General features: G+C 50.9%; 2 protein-coding genes across 3 annotated transcripts; both read left to right on the top strand.

The window, feature by feature from the left end:
• The first annotated feature begins 194 nt into the window (after positions 1-194).
• TMEM205 (transmembrane protein 205) lies at positions 195-2,046 on the top strand. The gene is made up of 3 exons (XM_070464646.1): positions 195-294; positions 395-558; positions 1,681-2,046. The coding sequence occupies exons 1-3, from the start codon at positions 195-197 to the stop codon at positions 1,984-1,986; spliced, it is 570 nt and encodes a 189-aa protein (XP_070320747.1). The 3' UTR covers positions 1,987-2,046.
• Positions 2,047-2,174: 128 nt separating this feature from the next.
• On the top strand, positions 2,175-14,800 carry RAB3D (RAB3D, member RAS oncogene family). 2 transcript variants are annotated; one of them, XM_070464645.1, is made up of 5 exons: positions 2,175-2,278; positions 5,690-5,956; positions 6,673-6,791; positions 6,881-7,005; positions 11,944-14,800. In XM_070464645.1, exons 2-5 carry the CDS (start codon positions 5,729-5,731, stop codon positions 12,129-12,131), a joined length of 660 nt encoding a protein of 219 aa, XP_070320746.1. In that variant the 5' UTR covers positions 2,175-2,278; positions 5,690-5,728; the 3' UTR covers positions 12,132-14,800. The 2 variants fall into 2 exon arrangements, with proteins under 2 accessions (XP_070320746.1, XP_020750008.1); XM_020894349.2 differs by lacking the exon at positions 2,175-2,278 and adding an exon at positions 3,978-4,179.
• The last annotated feature ends 3,857 nt before the right edge of the window (positions 14,801-18,657 follow it).

Here is an 18,657-nt window from a genome sequence, read left to right as displayed (position 1 = left end):
GCTGACATTTGGAGAGGTAGGGTCGGGGATGTCACAACTGTTTTGGGTCTTCCCCACCCCATTCCTGGGCTGCTATCCAGGTATCTCTGCTCGATAGACCATGACCCTGGCCTTGTGCAGGCTCACAGGGTCTGAAGGCCACAGGGCAAAGATAAATCTCTGACTTACCTGGTGCCTCCTTCTCAGGCCTGAAAATGGAGGAAGGCGGGAATCCAGGAAGCTTGACTAAAGTGGTCCATCTCCTGGTCTTGTCAGGGGCCTGGGGCATGCAAATGTGGGTGACCTTCATCTCAGGTAGGGATCGTCGGCCTGGACACCATGGATGCCCGCGGTGGGGACAGGGATGAGAGAGGGTCCTTGGACGTGTCCTAAAACTGGCCCCTGCACCCCACAGGCTTTGTGCTTTTCCGAGGCCTTCCCCGACATACCTTCGGTCTGGTGCAGAGCAAACTCTTCCCTTTCTACTTTCACATCTCCATGGGCTGTGCCTTCGTCAACCTCTGCATCTTGGCTTCACAGTGTGCCTGGGCTCAGCTCACATTCTGGGAAGGCAGCCAGGTATGCGGGCTTGGGCTCCACTACCCTCTGGACATTCATTCCCAGGACCACACTGAGCACCTATGATACCTTTGTGACAATTAAAACAAAACCCCCCAAACCACCCGCCTTCCTTGTGTACACAAAGTTGGGCTTTGGATACCCTTGAGCAGTGCACAGCCTGCACAACCATCCCCAGCAGCCCTGTCTATTCCCCCAGTGTCTGTCTGCTGGCTGTTGCTCCATCTCCTCCCGGACTGGGCCTGTAGCCAAGCTGTGGTGACTCAGCTGGGCTGAGGCACTGACCCCAGCTCATTGTTTAAAAACGAGCCTGACTGGGGATTTACAGTCCCCCACCCCCATCCCCGGAGAAGGAAATGGCATCCCACTCCAATATTCTTGCCTGGGAAATCCCATGGACAGAGGAGCCTCGTGGGCTACAGTCTACGGGGTTGCAAAAGAGTCAGACACAACTTAGCGACTAAACAACAGCAACAACAACCCCCATCCACACATTTTACCCAGCCACAAGTCAAGGAGCCATCTCTGCGTCTCATGTTTCTCTATCCTGCCCTCCCCTGACCCCATTATGTCCCTCAGATGTGGGCAGGTAAGGCCTGAAAGGGGTTTCGATAACCTCACAGACACATGAGGGATTATGGGTAACTGGAACACAGCCCTTTAATTCTTCCCCTGTGGGCCCAATGTCAGCTTCTAGGGGCTAGACAGGGGCCACAAAGGAGATAGGCCCTGTCTTAGGCTCTTTGGGGAAATGAGGGGACAGTTACCATGGTGCTCTGTCCCAGCTCAGGGAAGAGAGGCTCTGCCCATCCTTAGTTCTGGGGAACAGTTGGGTAGGAGACAGCTGTGTTCTGGAAAGTTCCCATCAGTGTATCAGAAGAGAAGCAGCTCAGGAATTTGGGGGAGAGAGGAGACAGTGGTGGAGCCTTTCCTTAGAAACTGCGGGTCTCAGGATATGAGAGCTGGAGCTCTGTTTGGGTTTGGGGATGGAGTGGGGAGACCTGGCTTTGACCCTATCCTGCCTCCCATTCCCCTCTGGCCTTTGAGGATGCACAAGGACATGCCCTGGGGCCCCTCCTGCCTCCCAGGCGTGGCTCACCTTGTCCCCCCCTGCCCCACCAGCTCTTCTTGCTGCTCCTGAGCCTCACGCTGGCCACCGTCAATGCCCGCTGGCTGGAGTCCCGCACCACGGCCGCCATGTGGGCCCTGCAGACTGTGGAGAAGCAGCGGGGACTGGGCGGGGAGGTGCCAGGCAGTCACCAGGGCTCTGACCCCTACCACCAGCTGCGGGGTCAGGACCCCAAGTACAGCGCCCTCCGCCAGCAGTTCTTCCGCTACCACGGCCTGTCCTCCCTTTGCAATCTGGGCTGCCTCCTGAGCAATGGTCTTCATCTGGCAGGCCTCGCCCTGGCCCTCAACAACCTCTAGCTCCCACTGACTCTCTGTCTCTGCTGGGGTCCCAAAAGTCAATAAACGCTTCTTTGGAAATGACTGCCGTCTTTCTTCAACTGGGAAGCAAGGAAGGGGCGGGGCAGGCAAGGGTTGTTACTGTTGTTTAGTCACTCAGTTGTGTCCTACTCTTTTTCAGCCCCATGGACTGTAGCCCACCAGGCTCCTCTGTCCATGGGATTTCCCAGGCAAAGAATGCTGGAGTGGGTTGTCATTTCCTTCTCCAGGGGATCTTCTCAACCCAGGGATCAAACCTGCATCTCCTGCCTTGGTAGGTTGACTCTTTACCACTGAGCCACCAGGGAAGCCCTTGTAGGCAAGGACAGAGCTGAGGAATTCCGTTTTCCCATTCATGTGGCATACTAATTCAGAGTGTGGGATGTTGCGGCCCCTAAGCTCGCCCTACAGTGGTGCCATTTTTGAGCACCTGCTGTGTGCCAGGCATGGTGCTAACCATTACACATATCATGTATTATGGTAACAACAGCTGGTACTGATCCCTAGAGGACAATTGTATTTTTTCACCTCACTGCCATTGGGAATGGCCATGTGACTTGCTTTGGCCAATGAAATGTGAGCAAAGTCACTTTTGAGAAGAAGTATACAAGCCAGTGCCTATTCACCACATCTTCCCCTGTTTGTAATGATCAGTGTGAGTGAGAAGCAAACCTTGGATATAAGGGACTTGTGAACACAGTAGGGGAAGGAAAGAGTGGGACAAAGGGAGAAGGTAGCACTGACCTATATACACTACCATGTATAAAATAGATAGCTGGCGAAGAGTTGCTATATAACACAGGGAGCTCATCCTGGCACTCTCTGATACCTAGAGGGGTGGACTGGGGGAGGGGAGGGAGGTGATGTATGTAACCATGGCTGATTTGGGGTGTTGTATGGCAGAAACCAGAGCCTGGTGGGCTGCTGTCTATGGGGTCACACAGAGTCAGACACGACTGAAGCGACGGCAGCAGCAGCATGGCAGAAACCAACACAACATCATAAAGCAATTTTTCTCCAATTTAAAAAAACAAAAGGAAGCAAACCTTGGATGTTGGGTGCCATGGTGACTGTGAGGCTGCTTGTTACTGAGCATATACCAGCACTTCCTGACTGACACACATCTCATTTCATCCACACTAGCCCTTGGAGGTGGCTAACATTGTTCCCAGAGGCAATGGGGGCTCAGTGAAGTTCAGCAAGTGGCTTCAGGTGCAGTTGTTTGAATTAGGACCCCAGCAAAGCCTGAACTTTAAAATTTTTTGGTTTAAAAATTTTTTTGGCCACATGACATGTGGGCCCTTAGTTCCCTGAGCAGGGGATCAAACCCATGCCCCCTGAGGTGGAAGCATGGCGTCTTAACTACCGGGCCACCAGGGAAATCCTACGCCTGAAATACTAGAAATGCAGATTCTCTGCTGTCGGCCTGAAGAGAAAAACCACAGTTGGGCCTGGATGTCAAATTTTGTGGCCTCAGGTCAGGGCCTGCCCATCTTTGATTTCCAATTTCTTTATCTGTAAAAGGAGGGGGTTAACTCCTCAGGGTATTTGGAAAAGGTGTCTAGCCCAGTTTAGGGTCAGGCGCTGCACTTTACAAACAACAAACTCATATGAGAACCCTTACCCAACCCTGTGAAGTGGGGACCCTCGTTAACTACCGACCACATGATGGATGGGGAAAATGAGACCCGCGGAGGTTAACATGTCCAAAGCGACAAGGACTGGAAGTGGTGGAGCTGAGATTCGAACCTGGCTCCAGAGTCCGTGCTGTTAGCTGCGGTGCACATGTAGGAACTCCACGTCTGGTTGGTTGAAATGAAATGTTTGTTGGCAAGGAACGGACCGCTAGCTGCGCGCTTGGAGATACTTCCAGCCCCTCCCCCGCCCCACTCCGCCCCACTCCGCCCCCGCCCGGCCCCACAAGCCCCGCCCCGGTTCCTCCCCGCTTCCCCAGGAGCGGCCCCTCCTCCCGCTTAGGGGCGGGGCCGGCGCGGGATCCGGGTGGCTGCTGGCAGCGGCGGCGGTGGCGTCTGCGACTGCAGGGTCTGGGTCGCAACCAGGGCCAGGTCGCAGAGAGTTCGGAGGCAGAACCCTCGCGACCAGCGTCTCCCCCCCCACGCGAAGTGACTCCCTCGGAGGGAGAGCACTCCAGCCCGCGCCTCCGCGTCCCAGCAGGTCTCGGGGGGAATTGGGGCTTAGCGGGGGAGGGCCGGGGGCCTGGGGAACAAAGGCAGGCGGCGGGGGACGCCTCTTCCCTCGCCCCCACCCAGCTGGGCTCATCGGGATCGTTAATGGGGCGCGGGCGGGGCAGACAGCCCAGCTGGGGACAGGAGATGTGACCATATGGTGATGGGAGGAAGCTCGGAGCACCCCAGCACTGGCTGGGGCGCCCCACATCAGGTGACGAGGGGGTCAGGACAGAGCCCTCTGGGGTCCCTTACCTCGTGCCTGGCCTGAGGGAGAGTCACCAGATGGTCAGATAAGAGGTGGGACCGGCTGACAGGTGGGCTGAGGGTGGGGCGGAGTTGGGGCCCCATCCTGGCCGCCCTGCCTAGCATGGGGAAAGCCTTCCTGCCTCTTCCCTTCCCCTCCTCAAACTCGTTCTCCCGGAACACGGGGTGGGGCAGAGGGCTGGGCAGGAAAGGCGGGCGGCTGGGTCCTCCTTTTTAACCTGGATAAGAGCCCCAGGGGGTAGTTGAGAAATGGCTTTACCAGCGGTGCCTCTCCTGGTTACCCCCCATTCACCCAGGCCTTCTGGGGCCTCCCTGTGAGGCTCAGGGAGCAGCCGTGACAGCTAGGAAAATAGGCCTCTGCAGGGACTGAGGGGGTGCGTGGCCCCAGATGAAGCAGCCTTATCTGTGGGGACAGGTTGACAGGAAAGGCCCATCCAGGTGGTCAGGGTGGTGGCTGGGGTGGGTGGTTTCCTTGGATTGGAAGACCATCTTTCTGGCCTCCGTGGCCTGACGCTGGGCTGGGGTGAGTCAGCCTTCCTGGGAGGCAGATGGGCCCAGCCCCTTTGACAAACAGAAGGTGGCAGGACCCATTTGGGGGTAGAGCTGGGCATTAAACCCTGGGGTGTATCCACTGAAAGCCCCCTCCCCATGGGCGTCAGGGAAGGACTTAAAGTTGGCCTGAGTAGGGCGGGCAGGTGGCTAACACCTGCCAAAGTCAACACCCAGGCCCTGGGTGGTGGTGGGGGCTATCTATCCAGCTGACAGCCCCAGCTCCCCCCAGCTCACACTTGGAGCACGCCAGCTGCTCACCCTGAGGCAGAGTCCACATCTGCACCTTCCGAAGGTTCTGGTTCCTCAGCAGACCCTTGCATTTGGCAGACATCCCCATTTTCTAGGCGAGGACGCTGAGGCCCCACAAGGGCAAGTGACGCATCCAGGATCACTTGACTTCCAAGTGGCAGAGCCAGCATTTGAGCCCAGGTCCGGTACATGGGCTTCCCAGGTGGCTTTGTGGTAAAGAAACTGCCTGCTGATGAAGGAGACCTGAGGTTGGGAAGATTCCTTGGAGGAAGAAATGGCAACCCACTCTGGTATTCTTGCCTGGAAGATCCTATGGACAGAAGAGCCTGGCAGGCTACCGTCCATGGAGTCGCAGAGTTGGACACAACTTAGTGACTAAAACAACAACCAGTGTAGACACTGGGGCCTTTCCTGGTGTTTTTTCCCTGCAGGGCTCCAGCTCTCCCCATCCCAGGAGGCTCCCTGCCAAGATGGCATCGGCTGGAGACCCCCCGACAGGCCAGCGAGATGCTGCGGACCAGAACTTCGACTACATGTTCAAGCTGCTGCTCATCGGCAACAGCAGCGTGGGCAAGACGTCCTTCCTGTTCCGATACGCCGACGACTCCTTCACGCCCGCCTTTGTCAGCACCGTGGGCATCGACTTCAAGGTCAAGACAGTCTACCGCCATGACAAGAGGATCAAGCTGCAGATCTGGGTGGGCCAGGCAGCTGTCTATGGGTCTGCCTGCCCAGACAGGGGCTGGGGTTCCTCTGGGGAAGCTCAGGCAAGGGTGTAGGCTGTAGGGAGGGGTCCTGGGTCAGAAACAGTGATCCAGAGTCGGGGAGAGGGCTTGGGATAGGTGTGAAGAATAGCAGGGGTATTATCCATGAAGTGAATTCATCAGGATGAGGGGGATTTACGCTGCCTTCTAGAGTCTGAGGGGGATACAGTACTAAGCCAAGCTGGATTAGAAGATCTGTTGACAAGTGGGTAAGAGGTTTGGGTACCCTCTTGGGACAGGCCCAGAGGCTCCCACTGAGCTTCTTCAGAGTCATGCTTATGCTCCCAAAGCACCTGCTGGTAATGATTGTCATGGTAACGAGCATCAGACTGTCTGCATCAAGGTGGTACCCTCTTGTTGAGGTGGTTGTTTGTGGTCATGAAGTTGGTTCTTGAAGATGAGGTCAGAGGGGGCTTATAAGTCTTTGTGAGGCCACCGACCCCTCAGACTGGGAACCCCTCAAGGACAGGGTACATATCCCCTCCATCAGACTAGAGCAGGCCCATATTTCTCCCCATTAAATCAGAGGCTGTGAGGGCAGGTCCATGTCCTGGTCATCAGACTGGGGCTGTGAGGCTGGGGTGCCCACCTGGAGAGGTAGGGTGGGGAATGGGGTGGCTTCTAGATGCCTGACCTCACTGTGTGCCCAGGACACGGCGGGCCAGGAGCGCTACCGTACCATCACCACAGCCTACTACCGCGGAGCCATGGGCTTCCTGCTCATGTATGACGTTGCCAACCAGGAGTCCTTTGCTGCAGTGCAGGACTGGTGAGTGCTTGCTGATCACTGACCCCCTGACCTTCACCCTCTCTCCCTGACTCTAATCTCTGGCCTAACACAGCCCTCCAACTCCACAGGGCCACGCAGATCAAGACCTACTCCTGGGACAATGCTCAGGTCATCCTTGTGGGGAACAAGTGTGACCTGGAGGATGAGCGTGTCGTGCCCACCGAGGAAGGCCGGAGGCTCGCCGACGACCTTGGTCAGTGCCCAACCTGGGCTACAGGCCCTGGACCTCCCAGAACCAAACCTCCATCCCTATGCTTGAGTCCCAGGTCCAACCACAGTCACCAATACTTTGCCCTTTGAAGATCTGCCCAGAAAAATACCTGCATGTATACCAGCTGCTACATTTAATTCCAGAGGATTTACCCACAGATAACCTTTACTGCACCACTGCCCTGGGAACCCAAACTCAGCAAAACCATTTCTGGGAATTTATCCTACAAACACCTGCACCCATGTGGAAAGTGACGGGTGTGTCACATTACAGCACATTTAGTAGGAGGGAAAGCTTGGCAGCTTCCCAAGTCTCTCACAGTGGGGGAAGCAGCTACACATAAAATATAGTCACATGGGGGAATACTATGCAGCTGTGAAAAAGGATCAGGCCATTCTTTATGTTCTGCAGTCTGTGGATATATGGGTAAGGGGAAAAAGCAAACTACAGTAGGTATGGCTGCTTCTTTTAGTCCAGGGATCAGCAAACATTTTCCTTTTTTTGGCTATACAGTGAAGCTTGTGGGATCTTAGTTCCCCAACCAGGGATTGAACCCATGCTCCCTGCAGTGGAAGCGAGGGGCCCTAACCACTGGACTGCCAGGGAAGTCCCGTGCCAACATTTTCTTAAAGGGCCAAATAGGAAATATTTTCAGTCCTGGGGTCTAACTGCTCAGCTGTGCCTGAAAGCATCCTTGGATAATACATCGATGAATGAGTGTGACTGTCTGCCAGTAAAACTTTAATTACACAAATAGGCAACAGCACCTGAAACTAACAAGATAACATGACATGATAAATCAGCTATGTACATGCATGCTCAGTCGATCAGTCATGTCCGACTCTGCGACCCCACATACTGTAGCCCTCCAGGCTCCTCTGTCCATGGAATTTTCCGGACAAGAATACTGGAGTGGGTTGCCATTTCCTTCTACAGAGGATCTTCCCAACCCAGGGATCAAACTTGTGTCTCCTGCCTTAGCAGGCAGAGTCTTTACCACTGAGCCACCAAGAAGGCCCAATGTACTTAAATTTAGTCCTTAAATAAATACTTAAATTAAAAAGAAAATAGGCAACAAGTCAGAATAGGCAACAAACTGGCCTGCAGCTTGCCAACCCCTGCATTAGTTTTTAAAAAGGGTGAGAATAAGGATGTATATTGATATTTGCTTAAAGGAACTCTGGAAGAATGCAGAAGGATCTAGTAATCATGGTGACCTGGTATGCTACCAGGGTTGGAGGGGAACTTTTCAGCCTACCTTTGTGAATCAGGTGAATGCATTACTGATTCAAAGTTTAAGCTAAAAGAAAATCTTGTCCTGGAGTATTCTAGGCCCTCCCCAGCACTTTCTGTGCAGAGGGAATATAACCACTGTGCAGGGAGGGCGGGTTACAGACTGAGACTCTGGAGCTAGAATCCCCTCCTGCAGTCCACTAACTGTGATCTTGGGCACCTCACCTGCCCTCTCTGCTTCCATTGCTCTATCTAGGAAACAGGTAAAAACCTCATCTACCTCATAGGGCTGTTAGATTAAATAAGCAAATCCTGGCTCTGATTGAACATTAACTCAGGTTATTTCTTGATGGCTTTGTGATCTCACACCGGTGACTTTAGCTCTCTGGGCCAGCACTTCCTCATGTGTGAAAGGCAGATAATATAATAACAGCCCCACCTGGTTAGGTTGTCAGGAGGGTTCAATGAGTTACGACGCGTGAAGCAGTTCTAACAGAATCCTGCGTACGTGTAGGTCATCTAAGCGTTAGCTAGCATGATTGTGAAGTGTTGCTGATGTTTGTACCTAAAACCTAAGATTTACTGTCTGACCCTTTGCAGAGAAAGTTTGCAGACCCCTGGACCATAACTGTCCCATCTTTCTTTTCCCTGTTTTTTTTCTTGCCATCATTTGTTGGAGAAACCGGGGCTTTGTTCTGTGGAACGTCTCCCGTTTGGGGTTTGACTCTGCTCCTTCATGCTGCCATTTCACCTGCCCCTCTCTCCCCTGTGTTTTAGGAACGTGAGCCTGGGCCTCATTTACAAATATGCTGGCAGTCAGCTGCTGGGGCCCTGCCATAGGCTGGAATACTTGAGGATGCTGCCCACACCTTTTCTGTTGTTGTTGGCTGCAACACACGAGATGGGGGACCTTAGTTCCCTGACCAGGGATTAAACCCTTGCCCCTTGCCATGGCCTTGCAGAGTCTTAACCACTGGAACACCAGGGAAGTTCCCTGCCCACACCTTCTTGTGGAAAACATCTAGTTACTGAGGGTGAGGGGCAGATTCCCGCTCTGCCTTTAAATTTAAAATATCAGACAGCAAATTGGGAGATGGATTTGGACCCCAATTTTGTAAGAAAAAAATCCACACGTGTGCACACATACTCCTACCCACTACAAACCAAACCCCAACAATTATGTATTTTTTTTAAAGTGGAAAGCTAAATGTCAAAACATCAATTGTAGTTGTTTCTGGGTGATAAGATTACATACAACATTTTTAGCTGTCTTGATATTTTTCAGTAGTTTCTCCAGGGAATATTTATAATCAAAAGAAAAAACGTGTTTAAAAAAAACAAACTGGGACTTCACTGGTGGTCCAGTAGTTAAGGCTCCGCACTTCAACTGCAGAAGCGTGGGTTCAATTCTCTGGTTGGGGAATTAAGATCCTGTTGTGTGGGGCAGCCGAAAATTAAGTCTTAAGAAAAGAAGAAAAACTCAGATTATTTGAGGCAGAGATGGACATAATTAATGAAATGCCAAATTTGCCTAGGAAGACAGTGGGGGTGACATTGATGATCACCAGGCTCAGAATAGAGATCTATGTTCGTGCCCTGCCTCTGTCACCCACCCATTCATCCATCTATTCATCTATTCATCCATCCACTCATCCATCCATCTATACATCTATCTATTCATTCATATATCCATCTCTCCATCCATCCACCTACCTATCCATCCATCTATACACTCATCTGTACATCCATCCATTCATCCTCCCATCTACCCATTTATTCATCCATCCATCTAAATATACATTATTCATCCATATATCCCTCTACCCACTCATCCATCCATCCATCTGATCAATCATTCAGTCAGTAGTTTCTGAGCACTTGCCCTGTGCCAGGCCCTGGGCTGTAGTTGTGGACAAGGCAGATAGACCTCCTGCCCTCTTGGTGTGGGTGTTCTAATAGTGGAGACATAAATGGATAATTATACATTTACTAATTACAATGATATTTTGACAAGGGCTAGAATAGACGTCTGTTTACCGTGTGCTGTGTGTAATAGAGTGGACATTTGTCTGAATTTCTGGCCTACCTTGGGAATGGCAGATGGGGACACACCGGGGTTCCAGCAGTGGAACCTGAACCAGGGTGCAGGGTGCAGGAAGGACAGTTATGTGCACCCTTATTTGCAGGTTGCTGGGCCACTTCCTGTAGCCCAGGAACTCTGGGCAAGTCCCCAAAGCATTTGTACCACCTCTCACCTTTTGCTAAGTGGATAAACTTTTTTTTTTTTTATGCTTTGTTGGGTCTCGTTGCAGTGCTGGGTTTTCTCTAGTTGCAGAGCATGGGCACAGTAGTTCCAGCACTCAGGCTTAGTTGCCCCGAGGCATGTGGGATCTTAGTTCCCCAATCAGGGATCAAACCTACATCCCCTGCATTGGAAATCAGATTCTTACCCACTGGACCACCAGGGAAGTTCCTAAACATTTTTTTTTTTAAGAGAAAAAGTTATGATGATCCCTGTGATGCTAAAAGTCTATTCAAATCTGCTTCACCCTCCCCCTCCCCAAAAGGAATCAGCCATTCTGCCCTCCCTCCTGAGGCCCAAGGTGGTACAGGAGAAATGTTTAATCTATTATTATTTCAACCAGGCACCCTGAGTGTGTTAACCTGTGTGAATTTACATGAGTGACTTTCCTGCTGTGTGCCTCAAGTTTTCCCATCTGTAAAATGGGCTGTAATAGCATAGGGCATTCTGTAGCAGTCAGGTGGTTGGGGCTCCACCCTTCCACTGTAGGGGGCATGGATCCCTCGGGTAACTAGGATCCCAGAAGCTACATGGCCCAGCTCCCCCCACAAAAAGTATCTACCTCAGACTGAGTGACTGCGCATGCATAGAGCCTCCTTAAATGAGTTAATTTACGTAAAGTTCTTAGAAAAGTGCCTGTCACATAGTAAGCATTATGTAAGCACTGCCTGTTATTATTATTACTGTCTTTATTGCACGCTGTAGGCCAGGAACTGCGTACACTGCTCTCTAAAACTCTGTGAAACCTGTCATTATCTGGCTGACAGGTTACAAACTGGGTACCCCTGAACTGAAGCCAGTCCTGTTTTATTTGACCTGGAGCATATGTTCCAGAACATGTGAAATACTTGGCTGTGCTTAAAAGGTCTACATAAATATTGGGCTTTGTGGGCACCCTGGTTATGGCTTCCTATGCAGCAGAAATTGGATAGAGGATGAGTGCCACTTAACTGGCGGTAAGACTCTTGCCACCACTGCCTTGTAACAAAGAGATATGCAAGGTAGTCCAGGCATGCGCTGCTGTCACACATTTTTATCAGCATCAGCAGCATCATTGTTCCCATTTTACAGAAGAGCAAACTGAGGCTTAGAAAGACTAAGACTCTCAGTCAAGGTCCCCCAGCTGCACGAAGGTCAGAACTAGGCTTGGAACCCAGGTTCGTGTGATGCCATAGCCCAGGCTCTGACCCCCCAGGGTTTCACAGATCTTCCTATCTTTTTTTTTTTAATAAGCCATTTATTATTTTTAACCCCCTCCCCCCAACATGTAGGATATTAGTTTCCAAACCAGGGATTGAACCTGTGCCTCCTGCAGTGGAAGCATGGAGTCTTAACCACTGGACCGCCAGGGAATTCCCAGATCTTCCTATCTTATATTCCTCCAGGTTTTGAGTTCTTCGAGGCCAGCGCCAAGGAGAACATCAACGTGAAGCAGGTCTTCGAGCGCCTGGTGGACGTCATCTGCGAGAAGATGAATGAGTCCCTGGAACCCAGCTCTAGCCCTGGCAGCAATGGGAAAGGCCCGGCCTTGGGGGACACCCCAGCCCCACAGCCCAGCAGCTGTCCCTGCTAGAGATGACTCCACCACCCCATTCCCTCCTGCCTCGGCAGAGACTGTAACTGAGGCATGAGCCACAAGGGCTGTTTCCAAGCTCAGGGCACCCCCCCGCTTCCCATCGGTCGCCCCCACTCCTGCATGGCGCGTTCTCTGGCCATGGCCACCAGCCTGCCCAAGCAGCCCCTGTCTCAGGCTCCAGACCCTGCACTGCGGGCAGGGTCTGGGGTAGGGGCGTGCATGAGCCTGTTGCTTCCTGGCGTTGTCATGGTGATAGTGGGCACGCACACGGGGCGTCCCACTCCGCCTGGTGAAGGGGCAACCGCCATGCCTTCTGGGTTAGAACCACTTACCCGCATCCGTTTCGAGCTGGGCATTGTTTTTTAGTTCCCGTGCTGACCAGAGATGGTTCTTCTTACTCATGCAGTTGGGGTGGGGGTGGGGAGTTGATGGGAGGGATCTCAGAATTCATCCCTGGAGATGTGGAAGGCAGCTCCTTTCTCAGGATTGCCCAGTCTGCCTGTGAACCAGGGTGGTGGTTTTGCATCTCCCAGCCCCCTCCCGTCTGACCTGCAGATCTTCTGCCTGTGAAAGCAGTATTATAGCAGCTTTTCCCAGAGTGCTCCCTACCCCCACCAGCGGCTTCAGGAACCCCAGAAGTGCCTTCTGAGCTTCCCCAGAATTTGCTCGACCCTGCCACTGTTACAGTTGACCCATTGCATTCCCGATCCAGAATAGAATTCTGGAAACTCTGGGCTGCTCCGGGCCAGGCAGAATCATGCATTCCTGCTGAGGACTTTTTACCAGGAGTTAATTCAGAGTTAGAAGCTTAGGCTCTCCTGTCCCAACCTGCCTTCCACGGGCCCTGTTTGGCTGGTAATGTTTTAAGCAAGGTCTTTCCACATCCCATATCCTGCTCGAAAAGGAAATTGACCAATATTCCTGTAGTGTAGCCCGCACTGCCTGGCGGCTCTCCACGTGAGGACATCGGCTCCTCCCACTTGAAAAACCTTGAAGACTCAGCGCTGGCTTCCCGAGCCATGTTATCTCTGGGGTCTAATGATGTTCTCTGCTAATGGAGGAACCATAGGAAAGAACGCTTTGGGGTTTGGCTGGAGGGGCAGCAGGGAAGGCAGGGCTGGGTAATGGCTGTTGGTACTTGTATTTCCCAGATGCCGCTTGGGAGTGGCAGGCTGAAGGCAGAAGAATGGAGAACCAGTCCCCCTGGTTGATTGAGGCACTAGTGGGGAACCCACCAGGATGGGTGTCCCCAGCTACCAGGGGCTCCTGCTGGGAGGTGATCATTTTGACACCTTCCTGGCCCCGTCAGCTCAGTGGTGCTTCCTGCCCACCTGAATCCAACCGTGGTGACACAGTACCTCTTTCTACCCTGGAACACTGATACCCCAGAACTTGACAGACACTGTGAGGACAATCAAAGTATCTGATTTGTCCAGTCTCCCAGCCCCTGCTGCCAAGATGATTTTCTGTAGCCTTGAGGATCTCTGCTACTTCCTACCAGGAACGGGGAAGGTCTGGGTCAAGTTTAGCATAATTCTTACCTTTACAGAAGCTGGAGATTAAATTTGTTTCTAGAGGGCCCTGTTCACCCCAAACCAGGGACTGCCCTTAGAGCATCAAAAGTGGGGATGTTTTTGTACACCAACAAACTAGACTGCGATGAAAAGGACAAGTTCTTGGAAATACACCACATGAGACTTATCTGAAGGTTTGGGGCAGGGGAGTCTAAAATGTTTGTTGCTTTAACATAAAAGAGAAAGCAGCTAGCAAAAGGCTTCTTAAGACACACCATGGCCTGTCAAGATTCCCTTTGCCTGTCCATTTTCCTTAAACTGCCAGAAAAAAAATGTTCAGTCAGAGTGTCACTGTCTAGGGGACCAGCTGACTTGTGTGATGGCCTGTGTGATAAAAGACAGTTTTGGCTGCATCTTGTACCTGACCTGGCCTAAGATTTCTGTTTACACAAGACTTTTCAGCAGTTCAACTCTAAGTCGCCATTGAGACAGCTGTCACTCTTGAGGGTTTTCTCAAGCCTGGGAATGATGTAGGAGAATTTTTCTTGTTTGGTCTAAAAATGGTGTTAAGTTTTTATCTTATGATGTTTTGGGGGGAGGTTTAACTCCTGACTGTCTGGAAAACAAACTGATGTCCTCAAAGATCACTGGGAGGGAATGGAGGTTTGTTGAGTTTACAAACAAAAATTAAGCCAAAGGCTGTGGGAAGACAGCTTCCTAGTGCCAGGGAGGCTGGGATCTGGGGAGGTGACTTGAGGCTGTATCCTGTATCCCCACCGTGCCTTCATATTTTTTGCTTTCAACTTGTCTTTCGAATGTCAGCAGGAAATTGCTATGATTGCCTTTTGGGGTTTGAGGCTATGTTTGTTTTGCTTTTCTCTCTTTGGCTTCTCCGGGGATCATTTTCTTGAGTGTTTCTCTCCCAACTCCATTGAAAACAAAACAAGGGGTGAAATTTGATCTCAGTGTTGAAGTGCTAATTCCAATAAGTGACTTCTCCTCTGTGATCCAAAAACACACCAGGAGAGAGCTCTAGACCTGATCGTTTATATTTCTGGGTGTGGTTCTCCTTGTGTAAGCCATTCTTGGATGTTCACTCTTAAAGATGTGCACTTTTCTCAAGAAAATAAAAAATTAAAGTTGTTATGCCCAGATGCTGTGGTTCTTTTCTTTCCATTAGTGAAATGGAGTTTCCAGGAAGAGGGCAGTTGAATCACAGCCAAGTGGAGAGTTGGTTAAGGGCCGTGTGTGATGCTGCAGAACCTGAATCAGGACAGGGAGCCTCATGTCTGGGGCTGCCTCTAGTTGGGCTGATCTCTGGTGACCTCCATGGTGGCTCAGATGGTAAAGAACTTTCCTGCAGTGCAGGAGACCTGGGTTTGATCCCTGGGTCGGGAAGATCCCCTGGAGAAGGAAATGGCAACCCACTCCAGTATTCTTGCCTGGAGAATTCCACGGACAGAAGAGCCTGGCCGGCTACAGTCCATGGGGTCATGAAGAGTTGGACACAACCGCTAACACTTTCTTGTCACTTTCCAGGGGTCTCAGCCTGCAGCGGCTTGAATCAGGGCTTCATTTCCTGGCCAGAGATTGAGGCTGGACCTCAACAGTGAGAACAACAAATCCTAGCTACTAGACCAGTGGTCAGTAACAAGGCCCTGGCTCTTATGCTTTGAAGAGAAGAATTTGCACAAAGACATAAGGTAGTGAAACAAGTGAAGTGTTTATTAGGTGGAAAAAGAGCACAGGTAGACAGATGTGAAACCCTTAGGCGTCATTTCCAGGGCTCTGAAGAACTCTGACACCACAGTTTATGTCTCAGCACAGACGGGAATTCAGCGAGGGGCAAAGTGATAGATGTACGCTTCCCAGGGTGGTGCTGGTGGTAAAGAACCTGCCTGCCAATGTGGGAGACATAAGGGACACAGGTTCGATCCCTGACCTGGGTTTGACCCCTGGTTCGGGAAGATCCCCTGGAGAAGGGCATGGCAACCCACCCCAGTATTCTTGCTTGGAAAATCCCATGGACGGAGGAGGCTACAGTCTATGGCAGGCTACAGCCACTAGGGTCGCAGAGTTGGACATGACTGAATCGACTTAGCATGCATGCAAAGTGATGATAAAAAGTGATTTCTTAGAAAGGGACGCTTGTAAGGTTTGCAAGTGGGCAGTGCAATGCTTGCGTGCCCCCGGTACTCAGTAAGTTACATTTTTATAGTCAGAGGAATAGAGTGGGAGGGGAGAAAATCTTATTTGTCTTTCTTGAGAGACATCATGTTTTCCATCATCAGTTCTTCCCCCAGGTAGAGCAGGGCGGTTTACTTGTCCCTCCCTATATGGTCAGGCCAGGACCGTCACAGCACTTTTGAAAAATATTTTCAGGTCTCAGTACAATGAAGTTGTTTTCATTTTGAAAAGTCACCTTCCCATAAATGATAGTTTTTTGTGTCCACAGAGCCTGTTTGTGGAGTCATTAACTTAATGACACCACCGGGCAGATCGTAGGCCTTATTTTCTACTGTTGTTTTATTGTTTGGGGGGGCATGGTGCAAAGAACACATCTTAGGGGCCAGATAGCATATTTTGGGGGTTCCTAACTCAATGAGCTCACTGGGCAGGATGTGTGTCTCATGCCACCATTGTTTTATTGCTTCGGCGCATGCCCCATCCTTGTGTTGCATGGTTTTGTTGTTAAGCAAGTTAGCTTGCTTTTATTATTAAGCAAGCCAATCTGACTTTGATGCTAAGCGACCTGTTTTGCTATATAAGTCAGGCAGGCCCACCTTGTTTCAGAATTTTCCCATTACTTTTTTGAGTGATCATTAATCTCATTAATGGGGTTTGCAAGCTAATTTTTTTTTTCCCCAAGCTAACTATTTGATCATCCTCTTTTGTCCCTATCAGACACACAGGCGAGATCAGCGTCACGCCCTCGTGGTAGTCTGAATCACTTTTACGGTACATTTCTTCCTGATTTACTTTCGTCAGTCATCTTGCTTTGCCTGGTTCTGAGCCCGTATTTGGTTTATCTTAGGCTCCTCCCAGGGTTTCCCTGATAGCTCAGTTGGTAAAGAATCCGCCTGCAATCCAGAGACCCTGGTTCGATTCCTAGGGTGGGAAGATCCCCTGAAGAAGGGAAGGGCTACCCACTCCAGTATTCTGGCCTAGAGAATTCCATGGACTGTATAGTCCCTGCGGTTGCAAAGAGTCGGACATGATTGAGCGACTCTCACTTTCACTTCATTTTCAGGCTCCTCCCAAGTGTGCATGCACATCTCTTGGCCAAGATGGATTTCAGCAAACAGGCCTGTGGGTAGGTTGACATCATGTACTATAAGGTGACACCCCCTCTCTTTTGACCTCCAAGGAGCCTTTCTGCGCATGTGTAGTCAGGTTCTCTTTAACTTCAAGAATGAGGAATAAATGGTCTTTACTGTCTTATCTGGCTAGGGCCCAGCCTCCTCCATCATCTAGCTTTTATGGAGTTTCTGCTATTGTGAAGTGAAATGTTTCTTGTCATATCAGTGGCGCAAGAAATATCACAGCTATCTGTGATTTCGGCCCTCCAAATGTGAATTTCTGAATTCAGAAAGTACTCCCTACAGGAGGAACTTAGTCACAGTCATCAGTGATTACAGCCCTCTGGTGTGAGCTGGGGGGCCCTAAAGGAATTCAAGAGAGAGAAGAATACCTCTGTAAAAATGCAGTATGCTGGCCCTAGGTAGCTGAGATGCATATGAAAGAAATGACTTCAATAATCCCAAACTCTTGCATCTTCCCATATATGAAAGTGAAGGTTGCATAGAAGAGTGCTACACTCCTTAACTTGCTAACTGGTTTTCCTTAACAATAATCTTTGATGTTCAGATTGCCTGCCCCCTTTGTTGCAAACTTCTTTACAGCCTGACTCCCTCTCCCACCTCCTTGGAACCATTTCTCAGGGCTACTGAGATGCTATCTCCTGGGCTCAGAGTCCTAAGCATTTCCACCAAATAAAACATTCTCTACTTTCAACTTGTGATTAATTTTTTAGTCGACACTATTATGGACTTTCTGTACACAGGGGAGAACTTCTTCACCCCAGGGCCCATCTATCTCCTGCCTCAGGACCTCATGGTCACCACCTTGGTATAGAGGGTAAGGAGGACAATGCCTCGTGGCTCAGCAGTAAAGCCTGTAATGCAAGAGATCCAGGGTTCAATTCCTGGGTCAGGAAGATCCCCTGGAGGGTGGCATGGCAACCCACTCCAGTACGCTTGCCTGGAGAATCCCATGGACTGAGGAGCCTGGTGGGCTACAAATCCGAAGGGTTGCAGAGTCGGATACGACTGACATGACTGACCACACATGCAACTGATCCCAGTAAGAAGTTCTGTCTTCTCCATGTTGGCAAGAGGGCATCAGTGAATACCTGAGTTAGAGCATGTCCTTCCTTTGGTTGGAAGCCTCCATTGCTCCCACCTGACTTAGAGTAAACCCCTAAGTCCTCCTCAGGTTCCACAAGGTCCTGCATGCTCTGACCTCACTGTCTTCCCTATCACCTGCCCTGTCACTCTTCCCATTTGCCACCCTCCCCGCCCCTAACTTGCTCTGTCCCTTCCTGTTGTTGTTTGAGCACTTTAGGCACAGTCTTGCCCCAGGGCCTTTGCACTGGCTATTCCCTCTGCCTGAATTCACACAGCTTCCTCACTCACCCTCTCTTTCAGATCTTTACACAAATCTCACCTTCTTGTTGACCCACCTCCCTCCCACCCCCCTGGTGAGTACCGCAACCCCTCCCCAAGCATTTATTTATTTATTTTTTGCCTGGCCATGCCAGGCAGCATGTGGGATCTTAATTCCCACACCAGGAATTGAACCTGAACTCCCTGTACTGGAAGCACAAATCTTATCTTGACCACTGGACTGCCAGGAAAGTCTCTCCCGCACCCCCTACCCCCAGCATTTCTTTCTTTTTTTAAAATATTTATTTGGCTATGTTGGGTCTTAGTTGCAGCATGCAGGACCTT

Source organism: Odocoileus virginianus, chromosome 3 (assembly GCF_023699985.2).
Source record: "Odocoileus virginianus isolate 20LAN1187 ecotype Illinois chromosome 3, Ovbor_1.2, whole genome shotgun sequence".
Lineage (NCBI taxonomy): Eukaryota > Metazoa > Chordata > Mammalia > Artiodactyla > Cervidae > Odocoileus > Odocoileus virginianus.
This window is presented reverse-complemented; position numbering and strand designations above follow the sequence as displayed.

Bases quoted from the DNA above. Each gene is read 5' to 3' on its own strand.
- TMEM205 (XM_070464646.1), top strand. From the start codon at position 195: ATGGAGGAAGGCGGGAATCCAGGAAGCTTGACTAAAGTGGTCCATCTC. The intron at 295-394 runs GTAGGGATCGTC...TGCACCCCACAG, and splicing joins GTGGGTGACCTTCATCTCAG to GCTTTGTGCTTTTCCGAGGC. The intron at 559-1,680 runs GTATGCGGGCTT...CTGCCCCACCAG, and splicing joins CATTCTGGGAAGGCAGCCAG to CTCTTCTTGCTGCTCCTGAG.
- RAB3D (XM_070464645.1), top strand. From the start codon at position 5,729: ATGGCATCGGCTGGAGACCCCCCGACAGGCCAGCGAGATGCTGCGGAC. The intron at 5,957-6,672 runs GTGGGCCAGGCA...CTGTGTGCCCAG, and splicing joins GGATCAAGCTGCAGATCTGG to GACACGGCGGGCCAGGAGCG. The intron at 7,006-11,943 runs GTCAGTGCCCAA...ATATTCCTCCAG, and splicing joins GAGGCTCGCCGACGACCTTG to GTTTTGAGTTCTTCGAGGCC.